The 15,939-nt window shown below is 44.5% G+C and overlaps 2 protein-coding genes across 4 annotated transcripts; one reads left to right on the forward strand and one right to left on the reverse strand.

The window, feature by feature from the left end:
• The first annotated feature begins 5,933 nt into the window (after positions 1 to 5,933).
• On the forward strand, positions 5,934 to 7,234 carry LOC127773942 (uncharacterized). The gene has a single exon (XM_052300188.1). The coding sequence runs from the start codon at positions 6,031 to 6,033 to the stop codon at positions 6,877 to 6,879; it is 849 nt and encodes a 282-aa protein (XP_052156148.1). The 5' UTR covers positions 5,934 to 6,030; the 3' UTR covers positions 6,880 to 7,234.
• Positions 7,235 to 7,863: 629 nt separating this feature from the next.
• LOC127773941 (peptide chain release factor 1, mitochondrial) lies at positions 7,864 to 12,422 on the reverse strand. 3 transcript variants are annotated; one of them, XM_052300185.1, is made up of 12 exons: positions 12,065 to 12,422; positions 11,195 to 11,513; positions 10,937 to 11,037; positions 10,706 to 10,804; positions 10,438 to 10,621; positions 10,291 to 10,339; positions 10,121 to 10,199; positions 9,891 to 9,965; positions 9,724 to 9,801; positions 9,456 to 9,614; positions 8,766 to 8,861; positions 7,865 to 8,689 (listed from the first exon to the last, which is right to left on the reverse strand). In XM_052300185.1, the coding sequence occupies exons 2-12, from the start codon at positions 11,331 to 11,333 to the stop codon at positions 8,501 to 8,503; spliced, it is 1,248 nt and encodes a 415-aa protein (XP_052156145.1). In that variant the 5' UTR covers positions 11,334 to 11,513; positions 12,065 to 12,422; the 3' UTR covers positions 7,865 to 8,500. The 3 variants fall into 3 exon arrangements, with proteins under 3 accessions (XP_052156147.1, XP_052156146.1, XP_052156145.1); XM_052300187.1 differs by lacking the exons at positions 11,195 to 11,513; positions 12,065 to 12,422 and having other exon boundaries at positions 7,864 to 8,689; positions 10,706 to 10,800; XM_052300186.1 differs by lacking the exons at positions 11,195 to 11,513; positions 12,065 to 12,422 and having other exon boundaries at positions 7,864 to 8,689; positions 10,706 to 10,808.
• Between the last annotated feature and the right edge of the window lie 3,517 nt (positions 12,423 to 15,939).

The following is a 15,939-nucleotide window of genomic DNA, read 5'->3' on the forward strand; positions in this document are numbered from 1 at the left end:
GTTTGAGTATGCGTCAGATGGTGGCTGTTCCGACGAGTAGGCTTCGTCCGTGCCATCGAGGATGCCTGTGGAGTGGTGTTCCTGCTGCAATCCAAGTCAAGGCTTAGCACCAGTTATCTTTTATTTTCCACTACATTTATGTAAGACTTTTATAATATTTGTAAGACATGGATCTATATGTCAACATTGTCGTTTGTGTACCCTGGCCGGTCCTGGACAGGGATTTTAATGCACATTCTGCTTGGAATTCTATTCGGGAATTTCTGGGCATGACAAAACCCTAGCACCGCCACCACGTCAATCTATTTCCCCGTGCGTTTTCTCCTCCAATTGATTGCAAATTAAAATCAATTCCCCCTCCTCCCTTGTCATTTTTCTCACAATTCCTCTTTCAGTTTGTTTTTAATTCACTTTATCCCAAATTTGGTGAATTTGTTCTGATTTTGGAAAAACAAAATTTTGCGGATTTATTACGATTTTGGAAAAAAAAAACAGAAAGAGGAGATCAAGTAGATCAAAAGTCCTCAACTAATTTTGAGTTTTGACAACCCGATTTGATGGAGAGAATTGGCTCCGGCATATGGTCATAGGAGTGTCTGGTGGTTGAAAACGCAGTAGGCTGTGCGAGTTGGCCTATGGCTTTAATTGTGGGTTGGATCGAATTTTTACCCGTTGCAATGCACAGGCATTTTTTTAATAATTTTATAGTTCCAAAATAATTCAACAATTTGGAAATATCAACTTGAACTTAATATAACTTCGGATGATCGCTTATCGGCCATACGAACTCTAAATTGACCTGTTCAAGTCTCTAATTTCTTGTTAAATCAAGAAGAACCAATTTATGTGCTTTTGCTTACTGTTTGTCTTTTGCTTAGTGTTTTTGCCTTGTTTTGTTTAGTCGTGTTGTTGTCGTCGTTTCAAAAATTCCCGAAATGCATATCATGTCAAAAGACCATTTCTTTGAGTAAGGCAAGTCATACTATGTTCTTTAAACATATTGAATCCCATTATTATAAAAACTATGTTGATTCACTTGTATATGCATCACTTTTATAAATTATATGACGCTCACTATTGTTTATTTAACAGTTAATATTTCTATGATCCTTGTTATATAGCCATATTGTTGAATTGCTACCCATACTCTTGTCAACCTTAGTAAAACGATAAAATGATTAGTATGGCACCCTATGGGCTTGTTTAGTAGAGCTTCAACTCCTCAATTTAGCTCTTGGAGTTGGATCAGGAGTAGAGTTGTGGAGCAGCCTAAACTCAGCTCTACCTCTCTAGTTCATTTTGTGAGAGCGCTCCATCTAGCTCCGCTCTCATTTTAGGTCGAGTTGAAACTGTTTGGCTGGGTTCCAGCCTTAGGAGAGGTGGAGCTGGATGTGTGCCAAATAGGCCCTATATGATGGACTTATTAGTTGGTCTAGGATGGGCTTATATATGATCCAACATAGAGCCCCTTTTCACAAATTAGAATGTGGGTAACAATGATGACTAGGTGGCTAGTTGAGGCAGGACATGATGGAATCTCATTCAAAATTCTATAATCCTATTTGGTGAGACAAAGGTGCATGGTTTTGATAGAGCCATCTCGGTCACTATAAGGACTGGTCATCGGGCCTTTGTTGCGAAGCATAACAGTGCAACCACAAATCTAATGGGTAAGGTCTGGCTATATGTCTAGATCATCTCAAAACAAAGGCCATCGATATGGTAAGTTTGGGGCCAGGGGAGGCCGACTTTGACCTGGTGCAAAGGGGGCATGCCTCGTCCCGTGGGATTCGGCAACCTTTACCTTATCGGGGACCCGCAGGCAGCGAAATCTTAATGGGCCCTTTCATTTTGGGTTGAGCTAGGTGGATAGTCTTGTTATGATCTTGACTTTTCGGATATCTTTCAGGTATCACGATGCATGGCTGACATGAAATCGACTATTGTGTCTTGTGGGTAAAAATATACACCTCTGATTAGAGTAAAACTATTCGAATAGCCGTGCCCTCGGTTATGGGCAAGCCTAGCAATGTACGCAATTTAGTGTTTTGCTTCTAAGAATGGTTGGAATTCATGGCACTTTGGACAAGTGGATAACCTTGGTTTAAGGTAGGTATGTGTGGGTTCACTACTGTGATAATATTGCTTAGAAAAAGAACCAAGTTTAAACTATGCTATTAAAAACATTAAAATATTTCAACTTTGTCTTTACGCAAAAATGAACCCTGTTGACGGGCGTTAGTGATCAGTTTTGACCGTCAATATTACCAAAATAGAGGAGAACTAGTTATACTTGCAATGCATATACATGTTAGAATAATAATATTCCACCGGTATTAGGTTCACTAACCTTTTGCAGAAAATAACCATAAAGTGGAGGAGAATCGACATCAACTCAGATGATAAATCAATTGGACGATGTCGAGGATCAGACTTATGTATGAATGGGCCAAGAACTCATAATTGACATGATGAATTGAGCCAAAATCCACAAGTCTACGGAAGAGAGCAATGGAGGAGGCCACCTGCCGCTTTTGGGCTAGGTTTTGCTGACCCATGGTTTGGCCAAACCCCCCGCAGCGCCATTTTATCCAGGTTTCTCCTGGACGGCTGAGATGGCTCTCCAATAACGGTTGGTGGGTATTACCGACCTTTCCAACCGTCACAACCGTCATTAGGAGGCTATAAAAGGAGCTCTCATCCTCACTTCACTTACACACCTCAAGCAAGAGCTCTCTCATATTCTCTCAAGTTTAGTTTAGTGTTATCTAGCTAGTGGAATAGGAATAGAGTAGAAATCGGAGTCCAGAAGCCTTCAGAAGAGTTTAGTATGGCTCTAGTAGCTCTTCTCTTCTCTTTTGTAAGCTTTGTACTTTATTTAGAATACTCTTATTTATACATTTATGGTATTGAAATACTTTTCGAGTATATGAATGCTAACTTTACATTATGTTCATGTTATACTAAATATGCTGCTAGCTTATCTGGGAGATGCTTTAGCGCGGGTATAATGTTTGCATATGCAATTACTCTATGTCATGACGATGATATTAGAGTAGTATCTGGTAGTTTAGACGTGCTATCTAGATTACGGGATATCATTATTTGGGGTTATATGATGCGGATGAGAGGTGGGCCGCTGATGGTGACAGCTCAGTACGGGTATTCCTCCACGCGTGTATATAGTCCTAAGTTAATTTCCTGGGGAGGGTATTCCTCCGTATTTAGCCCCGGTTGTATGGTCATGACAGGCTGTCGTAAGGAACTCGGCAGTCAAGGGTGGCTTCTTGAAGTACCAGGAGGGCATCGAATAGAGGGTATTAGCTAGTATATCAGATGACTAGAATGTATGTATACTATGTATATTAGAAGTATAGGAATAGATTCTCTTTCTCTTTTCTTTCCACTTAGCTTAGATATTTTAGTATGAGAATGAGTAGCATACTGCTTGTGTGTCACTCTACTCTTGGATTATCTTAACCCCTGCTTAGACTATGATTATCACAAGTAATGTATAAATTATTAGTCACGTTCTCTCTACCATGATCTTCCCACTAGATTAAATAAATACGATACCCTTGGAATACTCTCGGGTGAAATGCTACAATGGTATATCTATGCGCTTGCGGATGAACTCTGTAACCATAATATACCAGGAGTATTTCTGCGCCATTGCTGGGAATTATATTTCTAGTAATGTCGTTAAGAAATACCAACAAACCCTATTATGCCAACTCCTTGTTTCCCTTTGCATTATAATTCATTTTTGGTATGGCTTGCTGAGTACGGCGGTTGTACTCATTCTTGCTCAATAATCTTTTCCCCTCTTGTCAGTGAAGCTTTTTGAAGAAAAAGTCTTAGATGGAGTGTTGGCTTATATCCAGGTGGGCGCCTGTGAAGATGGAGTTGTAGGCCCCCTAGTTCGTTGTTGTTTTTCTTTTGTTGTCAGGCCTAATGTGTCATTTGAATTAATTTTGTTGTGGTGTTCCTAGGGGTAGAAACCGAGCTAGCTCAGCTCGGCTCGACTCGGCTCAGCTTGGTCAAGCTCGTTAGTATAACGAGCTAGCTCGGCTCGGCTTGTTGGCAAGCTCGAGCTAGCTTGTTTAGCTCGCGAGCCAAGGCAGTAGCAAGAAAGCCAGAAATTAATCAGCACTTCAATAGTCCAACATAGCAGCAAAAGAAAATCATCTGTGCATATAAACAATAGCTCAGAGAGATGTATTTTCTAGACATGAGAAGACGAGTTCAATGGATCATCCAAATGTGTTTCAACAACAACAAATGAAGAAGGAAAAACAATATCACATATGAAGTGTTTAAAAAATCTCTAGTGAAAGACATCACAATCTCTATGCTTTCCTAATAAAGTACAAGAGTGATGAGAACACAACTAGTTCGGATATGACCATGACTAACTTATGTATTTATCAACCAAAGGTGCATATGTTCTATATTAGATTTACTTACTATATATTTGAGCAAACATTACTACACCATGAGTTTTGTATATTCTACTCGTTTGCAGAGCTAGTTGCGTGGATGAAGAAAAGGAGACCGAGCATAAAGAATGCATGGATGATCAAAGAAGTTGATTGGGGACTAAATCAAGACATTCTCCAAGTTAACTTCTACCTAGCCATGTCACGTTTGGTCCATAGAAGATAAGAGATAAAGTTCTACACATTTTGGATTCAGATTCGGGTCTCCTGACAGCATCAACTTCAAACGGACCTAGCTACTGATCTAGAAGAAATTTCAGGGCCCATGAGTACTTGTTGGAAAGCCTATGGAGTCTACTTTCAGATGGTTTTGGTCCCACGTCACAGTTCCCACCGAGCTGTCGGGAATCTGCAAAACAAGCCGCGTACATTATCCAGTCCGAATCTGATTAGGGTTTTGGGCTTTGTCATTGTGTCGTGGGCTTAGTCTAAGGGGGTGTGCACCCTAGGGCAACCCTAGGACATCCCTAATCATATTTATTCAGTAGACGTCATCGTTTAGAGTTGGGTTTTGTTTAGATTATTTCTGACATTGACGTTTCGCCACTAGATCGGTTTGTGGAACTCCAAATTCGAGTGCTTAATCATTCATATGCAAATTGTGTTGCAATCTATCTTGTTCTTACTTGTGTTCTTCAATTCGCATGCAGGGATTAGCCTTCTCGGTGAGGTCAACCGGGCAGTGCACGATTGATAACTAGAGAAGACGTGGTGCTGTGATTGCATGGTTCAGGTCATGTTGATCAGAAGCTGGATCTTATGTGTCAAGTTTCCACCAAATCAAGAGTTATCAATACTTATTGGAAGATCGAGACGCAACATCCTCATCAGTTGGTATCAGAGCTAGCTGTGTCTTCATCAAAAACCATGGGCCCCTACGTACTTTTGCTTCGACACAACAAGGAGATATAGTGCAAAAAGATTCTTGAAGGAGGATCAGACATCCACAAATTCAGCAGATAAAAACAAAAAAAATTTGCAGGCAACTGTATAGAAATTCTCAATAAATATTTTTTATTTGCAAAATATTTTTCTTAAATAATTAATCCATAATAATTGTTTTTAGAAAATAATTAATATTTGATTTTATTTTGTTATATTCCAAAATATAATAACTTCTTGCACTCAGAATTTATTCTAATATATAATAACTTTTCCACCAATATTCTTTTTCAATCTAATTATAACCCTCCACCATTCACTTTTCCCACCTACATCCACTTCTCAACCAATCACAACATTTTTCTCATTTAATTATACTTACTTTGTTAACAACTATGTCTAAGAGGCAGTAAATATTATTTAAATTTCCAATTTTGAATTTTAGAATTGGATTATTCCGATTTTTTATCATGTTTAGAATCGAAATTTCATGGGTGTTACGCAGTTTCGCCATTTCCGCCTTGTACCATTTCGAAGAGGAGAAAATGGGATAATTCCTCCTTTGAGCCGTTTGGTGGCAGCGTTTCCCCAGAGAAACCCTAATCCTCCCCGTCCTCTCTCCTCTCGCATCGAAGCCGCCACGGCGGCGATGACGCCTCCCTTCCGCCCGTCGCCCTCCGCCGGCTCCATCCCTCGTGGCTGCGGCGGCGACCGGTGCGCATCCGGCCGCGACGCCTGGCCCCTCCACCACGTCCGCCACGACGGCGTCTTCTGCCGCCTCTGCTCCTCCTGTGTCCTGCTCTATCACCCCGCCGCCTTCTGCTCCGCCTGCCTCCTCCTCCTCCCTCCCGCCTCCGCCTCCGCCTCCGCCGCCACCGCCGTCCAGGAGCCCCGCCTCGATCCCATCCTCTCCCCGCCGGGACCTACCGCCGCTTGCTCCAGCTGCGGCCTCTTCGTCGCGCACCACTCCTGTGTCCCAGACTCTGCCTCCTTCGTCTGCCCCTCGTGCGCCGCCGCAGCCGAGGGCAAGCCCTTCTCCTACACGCCCGCGGGGGGCGGCCGGCGCGCGCTGGACGAGCGCGCCGCGCGAGTCCTCCTCGTCGCCGCGCGGCTGGCCCACGATTCAGTCGCTCGCGCCGCCGCCGCGGCCCGAGAGGATGCGGAGCGCTGCGTCCGGGAAGCGGCCGTGGCGCGGAAGCGCTCCCGCGAGATGCTTGACGCGGCCTTCCGCGCGCTTGAGGCGGAGGCCAGAGAAGCCAAGAAGCCCGCTGCCGCACCGCCGCCCAAGAAGAAGATTCCGAAGAGCAGCGAGGCAAACAGAGACAAGCTGCTCAAGTTCAATGCCATGCAGCAGCCGGCGCTGGCATTCGCCGCGGCTGCAGCTGCTGCAGCCAGCTCAATGCCATTGTCAATACCATCATCCAGGGAGGACAAGAAGCCAGTGAAACAGGAGGTTCAAGGTGAGCCAACATTGAACAGCATCAAAATGGGGAGCTAATTGTTCTTCACAGTGAATGGTATGCAGTTCTTGCAGGTTCAGCTGACAGATCATTGAAAGATGATCATGCCCCACTGTTTGGGACCTTGCAATCGTAGATTTGGCATGTCTATTCTGTTTTTTTTCTTCTTCTTCTTCCATGCCATTATGCTTCTTGTGTAGCAAGTGATTCTATTCCCAGAAGCACAAGTTCAGGTATACAGAGGCTTGCAATGTAATTGAAACCCCAATTTGGAGCCTCCTCTTCACCGTAAATTCCTAGTGTTGATATGTTAGACGTTGATCCTTTCATCAATTGTAGCATGTTTGTATCATGTATCATGTTCGTTAATTACTTATTTATAGTGACAGAATATGTTGCCATTGGATGAATATTGTGCAACTAAATTTGGTCTCACTTATAGCTTTAGTTTTTATCCTTCACAAGTGAACTAGATTGAGAATACATGTCACAATTTTTCTTTCTTTACAAACCTATTCGAATTGAAGCTTGATCTGTCCGCTTCAGTCTGTTCTTCCATTTTTCTCTCGTCTGGTATGGTTGTGGGTGAGTTAAGTTCATCCTGAGGCCGACGAGGTTGGAAAAAAAAAATTTAACCATGTCTTTTCTTCACTGTACATAATTGGTTACCCAGAAGGCCAGAACACGGATGCATAGTCCATATTGATATCAGACCTTCCAGTCTTCTAAGGCCTGGATTAGTTCCTAACTTTTTCTTCAAACCTCCAACTTTTCCATCACATCAAAACTTTCTTACACACACAAACTTCTAACCTGGTTTAGTTCCTAACTTTTTCTTCAAACCTCTAACTTTTCCATTACATCAAAACTTTCCTACACACAAACTTCCAACTTTTCCATCACATTGTTCCAATTTCAACCAAACTTCCAATTTTGACTTGAACTAAACGCACCCTAAGATAACTAATGGATTTTCCCACTGTTTTGAACGAAGGGAAAATTTAGAAAGCAGTCTCGGATTTGATATGCACCAAATTGTTTCTGTTTCATAAATACAGCTGTAAACTACTACCTCCATCTCAGAATAATTGCGTTTATACCATTCAAATACAAAACATGTCTATATATTGATCAATTATCAAATGGTGGCACTCGTTTATCCTTTCCTTTCGTTGCTGCAATTTATAGGTCTCCAAGACAAATATAAACATGTATTAGCTTTCACAGCACCCGTCGTAAGGAATTCCTTAACCAAACCATCTTTACCTGGATGTAGACTATATATAGTTAACATAAGGATGTAGACTGTAGTTAACATAGTTCTCTGTCAAATTTGTAATCCCATTTATCTCTGTCAAAATTGTAATCCCATTTGACTGAACACCGATGTGGCAGCCACTCGTGATTCAGTTGCCCACAAATAACTTGCGGCGCGATAAAAAATATGAAGAAAAACTGTTTGGCTGCTACTGCTTTCAGAATAATGGGCGATACAGCTATGATCCTAACCCACATGCTTATACATTGAGAATAAGGAAAACTTGAGAACTCAAGATTCTTGACGTTGTCTCTGCCGGTTCAGTGCGATGTATACATGGTTCCTTCTCTGTTTGGTCCCGATGTAGTTGATGCTAAAAGAAACCACAAAACCAGTATGACTTAAGAAGCAAATGAAGCGATTGCGTCCATTTCATAACTCAGGAGGAGCGCATCAATGAAGATATCCAAGCTCTCCCCTTCCATAACATCTTCTATGGAGTGGTGTGTGATCCCAACACGATGATCGGTAACACGCCCTTGTGGAAAGTTGTATGTTCGGATACGTTCGGACCTGTCACCGCTTCCAATCTACTAGCAAGTCAGAATTGGACAATCCCATACTCAGGGATTAATATTTGTGATGAGCAATTAGATAGTGAGGTACCTGCTCTGATCGAAGCTTTGACCGGTCCATATGGAGTCGATGCCTTTCAATTTCATATAGTCTTGCTCGGAGAACTTTGAGGGCTTTGGCCTTATTCTAAAAAGAGTTGCATATAACATTAATATAATAAGTAGATAAATGAACAATTCTACAAATGTATATGATTGATTTCCACTTGGTGCATCAAAAGTGAAGACAACAAATAAGTGTTAAGATAATGCTAAGATCAATAAAACTATTAAAGAATCAGAAAATAAATATGAGACTAAAAATATATAAATGAAGGGCATAACATAGGAACAGAAATACGAAAATGAGGTATCAAAGGCCCTGTTTGATTCAGCTTAGGATTATTATAATCTGGATTATTAGGAGTAAGCTGAAACAAAGAGATAGCTTATTACGATAGATTATTACACTCTATAAGCCAGATTACTACAATCTGATAATCCACTCTAAAGGTGTTTTTTTTATTATTGGGTGGCTAACAACTAACAAACATCTAATAATCCAGAGAAACATACAGCTAACAACTTATTCTATGTCGGCTTATTATAATCCAGCTTAATGTGCCTCAATAATCTAGATTACAATAATCTTAAGCTGAAACAAACAGGACCTAAGCACTACTTGTTTCCTGATTTAAAGGAGAAAACTACAGCAAAGGAATGATTGTGTGTGTATGGCAACCTGATGCTGAGACCTCTCATCCTGTATCGCAACAACTGTTCCGGTTGGAACATGGGTTATTCTAACAGCGCTATCAGTCGTATTGACAGACTGACCTCCAGAACCACCTGATCTGTAGGTATCGATTCTCAAGTCTTCATTGCGCAATTGTACATCAACCTGCTCTCGAAGAAGCAACTTTTACTAACCATGCCATAAATTGCACAGATGATAAAAACTTTTGGAACAAACAAAACAAGACCGATCAAAAGCTATATCCAATTACAACCTCATCAGCTTGAGGAAGAATAGCAACAGATACAGCACTAGTGTGCACCCGTCCAGATTTCTCCGTTACTGGTACTCGCTGCCATCGGCAGGATCAAGTCAGATTAAAAGGCAAGTGGCTAAATGTGATGAATATAAATAGGGTAACTCATCATCAATTCACCATACCTGAACTCTATGGATGCCACTCTCAAACTTGAGTTTCCCGTATGCCCCAGGACCTGATATAGTCCCACTAGCTTCCTGCATTAAATTTGAAATAATAATAATGTCAAGTGCATGTTGACACTTACGGAAGATCTTCCAGAACTAGACGGTGTAACATTTTTATTGCTGCAACAATAAAAGCTGTGTATATATTCACTCAAGATCTTTGGTATTGCCAACAAAGACTATACCTTGTATCCTTTTAATGCAGACTCCATGATATCAATAGCATCGAATTTCCAACCATTCTTTTGGGAGTACTTCTCGTACCTATAATATAGAAGACTCAAATTTATTAGTAACAGATTGAGCAGCACAGGTAAATGCTGTGGAGTAACACCGGTGAAGGGGCAAATCCTACATTTTAAATATGTCCATTGCAAACAAAGACGCCTCTTCTCCTCCAGTACCTGCATATCATCATCAATCACCAGTTGCCCAAATACATTGATTGACACCAAAAAGGACAAAATATGCATACGGACAGACATAGCAGGTTCTGCCTTACCTGCACGGACCTCCAATATGCAATCCCTCTCGTCAGCTTCATCTTTTGGAAGTAATGATCGAAACAGCTTGTGCTGCAGTTGTTTCTCCTCCTCCAGAGCCTGAAGGAGCTCCTGAGCTGCCATCTCGCGGAAGTCCTTCTCTTCAACAGAGTTTGTCATCAAGGATTTCAAACCCTCAATTTCCTGCAAATACTCAAATAGTTTGGCCTACTCCCAGTCTACCATACCATGGGATGTGAACATTACACAAATTCATGTGATCATTACCTCCTGTTTGGACCGCAGCTCCTCGATCATATCCATAGTACTCTCCAATTTGTGGAGCTCCTTGTTGGCCCTTGAGTATTCTTCAGGCGAGGCATCTGGCTGTCTTCATTAACGTCAAACTCAAATCAAGATTATTTTTACTTCCAACCTAAAATTTGAAAGCTCTACATGGCCACATGATAACAAGAACAGAACAGTGCTAGAAACAGAGGTTGCCCATCCAAAGATGACCTGGTTAATTTGCTCCTGGAGGTACGCACTCCTCTGCTCGATCAATTTCATTCTCTGCTCCATGACCCCCACCAGGTTCGCAGGAAGCTGCTGGTTCATCTCTGATGCGAAAAGAGGGGCAAACAAGGAGCACACTTGAATCAAATATTTCTTCTTTGCAGCAGCACAGTCATATTATCATAGATGAACCAGAAAGCAGAGAAAGAGTGGAGTAAGCAGAGATGGAGCAAGAAGATGTGACAGCAGACATTGGCTCACCATTGGTGGAGTATAGCCGAGGAGAAGGGCACTTCCATCCAATTGGAGGTGACGTGGATACAGCATGCGGAAAGTGGCAGAAACATCGGACCATGGTGAAAGCAGCAGCACCACATCGACGTAGGTGATGTTTCATCATGCTGGTGGAGTGAGGCAGGCTTGGAAATGGGAATCTATGGCTGGGGTTTGGTGGCCATCTTCTTCTCGCTTCTGAAAGAAGTTTGTGTAACCCAGTAGGACACCTTCGACGATGCTTATTTGAATGCTGTCTCAGATCGAGAGCATGTTATCACCACAGATCACGTAATTTGCTTCAGACCTAGCATCCATTATTCAACAAAATTCCTGAATTAAATTAAATAATAATGAATAACAGTTGAAGCATAACAACATAAACTTTCTGCATTGAATCTATTCAGACACTTCATCCTAAAGGATTTATTTCTTCTGACAGTACATATATTGCCCATAGAAGATACTAACAATACTGAATTAGTGATTCTACTAGCAAAAGAACAAGTTGATGATATGGAATAGGAGAGGTGAAGATGGACAGAACCTAAGAGCATCAAGTAGTGGCACAACCAGAGCCCAAACAGATACCAAGAGCAAATTCTACATGTCTTCATGCAGACAAATACAAACAAGGCTTAAATTTATCAAAAGTACACTGAAATAATTGGACGACCGAAAAAAAAAAATAGGTGTGGCACATGAACTAGCGTGAGAATTAGAACAGAACAAGAAGGGAAAAAAAAGCAACATTATCCCATTATGTCTACATTAAACATAGCAACAAGCACTAGTCATAAGATCACAATTCATCATCCAGTTGCCAAAAGGGTAAATAGAAGAGAAACTCAAAAATACCACAACATTCCTAATCTCCTCTTCCTCTCCTCTATAGCTTGTTGCCTGCCTCTGCCTGCCTTCAGTCCCTGTTGGTGGCTGTCTCTGCCTTGCTCCCGGCGCTACTTAGCCAGTGCCGGTTGCTGCGCCGTGCTGCTGCCCCCGCGTCGCGCCGCCGCGCTGCTGCCCCGCCGACCCGCGCGTTCGCCGCTCTACGCCAGGGATTCCGCCCTGCCGCGCCCCTCCTCGCGCACGGCACGGAACGTCGCCAGGCCCACCACCAGCTCCACAGACCACAGGCAGCGCCGCCGCTCCCACTCGGCCGGCTGGATGGAATCGCAAGATTGGGGATTGGAGAACTGGAGAAAGGGGAAATTTGGGTCTAGGGTTTCCTAGTCAAAAGCCCCATTTACACAAAAAAACAAGCCCAATGGGCCCAATAGCTTGGCCTGCTTCCATGCTTCGCTCCTCTCGCGCGGCCTCAACTTCTCTCGCGGCTGCGGCTCGCGCGCCGTCGTTTCTCTCGCGCCCGCACGCTCTCTCGTCAGCGCGGTGTCCTGCTCTCTGCCGGAGCGGGGAGGGGGGTTGTAGGCGGGAGGAACGAGGTATAGCGAGCGCCACACCTAGCCCTACCAAGCCCTCCACCCTGAATTGGAGTAAAGTCATACAAAACATAAACAGTTTAACACTAACGAATAATATTGCAAAAATATCTAATGACATTCAGAATTGTGGTTACATACCATAGAAATGCTCGCTTACATCAACATGACTAATCTCCAAGAAACTGTCTCGCTCAATAAATAAATGTGACCAACCAAATAACTATACTTTGCCGGCTAATTGTAAATCCTTGAACTCGTTGATTTCACATTTCAGCACGGTGGACCTAACGTGGTCGCCTGGGGTACAGTTGAACCTAAATTTTATTGGGAACAAACTAAACTGGTTATTGATACTAGGGTTAAGACAAAAGGCAAAGAGAAAAGCAGCTTCGAGATCCAGAAGAGAAGCTAGGGCTAGCGCAATCGAGAAAAAGTGTGGTGGAGAGAGAGATGAGAAAGAGTGGATGGATGCTCACCAGTGGCAGCGAGCGAGGATGCGGCGGAAGCAGCAGCGCCGGCAGCGCTGCTCCGCTCGTGGGATAGAGATCGAAGCGACGCAGGCGAGGCGTCGGCGGGCGAACTCGTCTAGGATCCTGGAGTCGAGGCCGAGGGGAGGAATAAGTTCACTTGGGTCCCTCTATTTGTCGGCCAGTCCGATTTTCGTCCCTTGACCGCAAAACCAGATACGACCCATCCCCAACTTACGATAACCGGGTAAACGAGGTCCCTTGGCGGTTTTGATAATGGTTTGGCTGACGTGGCGCCTACGTGGCTAATTTGACTCGGTATTCATCTGACGTGGCACTGACGTGGCAATTCGATTAGGAAAAATAATAAAGCACGTGGGACCCACATGTCATTTCCACACATAAAATAATAAAAAAAATAGTGGGACCCACGTGGGCCCCATATGTCATACTCACCCCCTCATCTTCTTCCTCCTCCCTTTCCATCTCCCCTCTCTCCATCTCTCTCCCCTCCTCTCTCCAGCCTCCAGGTGCCACGGCTCACTGGGTCACGGGGAGGTCCGGCGGTGGCGGCTGGTGACACGACAGCCGCCGTCGGCGGCGAGCTCCACCCCTCGGCGCAGCCGTGCAGCCGTGTGTGTTTCTGACCTCGCACGCGCGTGGCTGTCTGACGGCGTGGGCGGCACGGATGGATTCATGGATCTAATCCCGCGCCAGCACGTAACCCCCCCCCCCCCACGACGCGACGGCGAGTCGGCGACGGCCGGCGACGTCACTCTCACGCCTTAGCTCACTGGGGTTTTGAGTTTTGACCATTGGAATGAACTTTGTTCCGATGCAGTTCTTGCTAATAATGCCTTTACCTACTCACCTCTCGTCAGTAACTGGTAATTGCTAACTGCTCACATATCATCACTTAGCTGCGGATGGCCATCATTAATTCTTAGTGTAGCATTGTGTTTTTCGCAAGCCGCAATGCAACAGTGTATGAACTCGAAGCCTGTAAATTACTCCCATGCATGCATGGATCGCTTGTCGATCGACTAATTAATTAAAAGGTCTTGTGCTGCATCATCTAGATCATGGCTAGGCCGTAGTACATTGTGTAAGCACAGGACTTCTGGCCGTAGTACATTGTGTAAGCACAGGACTTCTACAGTTTCTCTCATGCAGTCAGTAACATTTACACGTGTACGTTAGTACGAGTACTCAATTGACGGTAGCTCGTATGATTCAGCCGATGAGTCAGATGGAATCGATCGCCTAATCTTGAGTTCTTGACCCCTCTTCGACACCGACGATCGATCGAGGCATCGAACTGACTCCTCACATGGCTAGCTAGCTTAATTGCGACGAAACTGAAATGATATTATTTGATGCTACTGCTAATTTTCTCTCTCGATGTAAATTAATGCTGGCAGTTGAAGATGTACTCTGTCTCGCCGGCGTGAGAGCGACGTCGCCGGCCGTCGCAGTCTCGCCGTCGCGTTGCGGGGGGCTACGTGCTGGCGCAGGATTAGATCCATGAATCCATCCGTGCCACCCACGCCGTCAGACAGCCACGCGTGCGGCTGTACAGCTGCGCCGAGAGGTGGAGCTCACCGCGCCGGCGACTGTTGCGTCGCCGGCCGCCACCGCCAGACCTCCCTGTGACCCCGTGAGCCGTGGCGCCTGGAGGCTGGAGAGAGGAGAGGAGAGAGATGGAGAGAGGGGAGATGGAGAGGGAGGAAGAAGATGAGGGGGTGAGTATGACATGTGGGGCCCACGTGGGTCCCACTATTTATTATTATTATTTTATGTGTGAAAATGACATGTGGGTTCCATGGGCTTTATTATTTTTCTGGATCGAATTGCCACATAAGCACCATGTCAGTGCCACGTTAGATGAAGACTGAGTCAAATTAGCCACATATGCGCCACGTCAGCCAAAACCACTATCAAAACCGCCGAGGGACCTCGTTTGCCCGGTTTTCATAAGTTGGGGGACGAGTCGTATCCGGTTATGCGGTCAAGGGATGAAAATCGGACTGGGCGACAAATAGAGGGACCCAAAGTGAACTTATTCTCCGAGGGGATGACACTCGCGCTCCCGCATCGGCCCAAGGAATAGCACTGTCGCAGGCTTTTATGGGCTTCCCCTAGACGATCGAACAGTGGAGTAAGTTCACTTTGGGTCCCTACATATATCAACGAATCTAAAATTCGTGCCGGAATCGAAATCTACCATATAGTTCAACAAATGGCTCCACTCATCACTCATCACTCATCACTCATTCTTTCATTTCTCACTCAACGGTCCAGATTATCTCATCTCAATCTAACGTCTCCCGCGTACCCATCGCCTTCCCTCACCCAGCAGCGCCCCCGAATCACGCGCACTTTCCTTCCTGTTCCGATCGCGAAATTCCTCTGCTCCCCTCCCCCGGCACCGCATCGCGGGCCATCGCTCCCCCACCTCTCGCTCCACCGCGCCTCCAACCCACGCCCCGCCACCTCTACCTCTCGCTCCTCATGCCGCCTCCATCGCTCTCCAAAATCTAACGCTGCCAGTCCGCCGTCGCGTGCCACTCCACCGCTCGTCGCCCTTCTCGCCGGTTTCACCGCCTCTGATCTGATTCTTTGAAACTCCACTGGCTCCTCGGCTTGCTTTCTTACAGGCATCAAGTCAGGTAAGCAACTAAGCATGAGCTTTCTTACAGGCATCAAGTCAGGTAAGCAACTAAGCATGAATTTTCTCCAAACATATAACTCAGCAGAATTGCTCCTTATCATATGAAACTACTCCATAATAACAACGAAATATTTAGGCTCTGAAACTAGCCAA

This window comes from Oryza glaberrima, chromosome 5 (genome assembly GCF_000147395.1).
Source record: "Oryza glaberrima chromosome 5, OglaRS2, whole genome shotgun sequence".
NCBI classification, from domain to species: domain Eukaryota; kingdom Viridiplantae; phylum Streptophyta; class Magnoliopsida; order Poales; family Poaceae; genus Oryza; species Oryza glaberrima.

Coding starts and splice junctions, on each gene's coding strand:
- LOC127773942 (XM_052300188.1), top strand. CDS start 6,031: ATGACGCCTCCCTTCCGCCCGTCGCCCTCCGCCGGCTCCATCCCTCGT.
- LOC127773941 (XM_052300185.1), bottom strand. CDS start 11,333: ATGATGAAACATCACCTACGTCGATGTGGTGCTGCTGCTTTCACCATG. Junction 10,805..10,936: donor TCCAGGAGCAAATTAACCAG/GTCATCTTTGGA, acceptor TAATGAAGACAG/CCAGATGCCTCGCCTGAAGA. Junction 9,966..10,120: donor CTGCATTAAAAGGATACAAG/GTATAGTCTTTG, acceptor AATTTAATGCAG/GAAGCTAGTGGGACTATATC.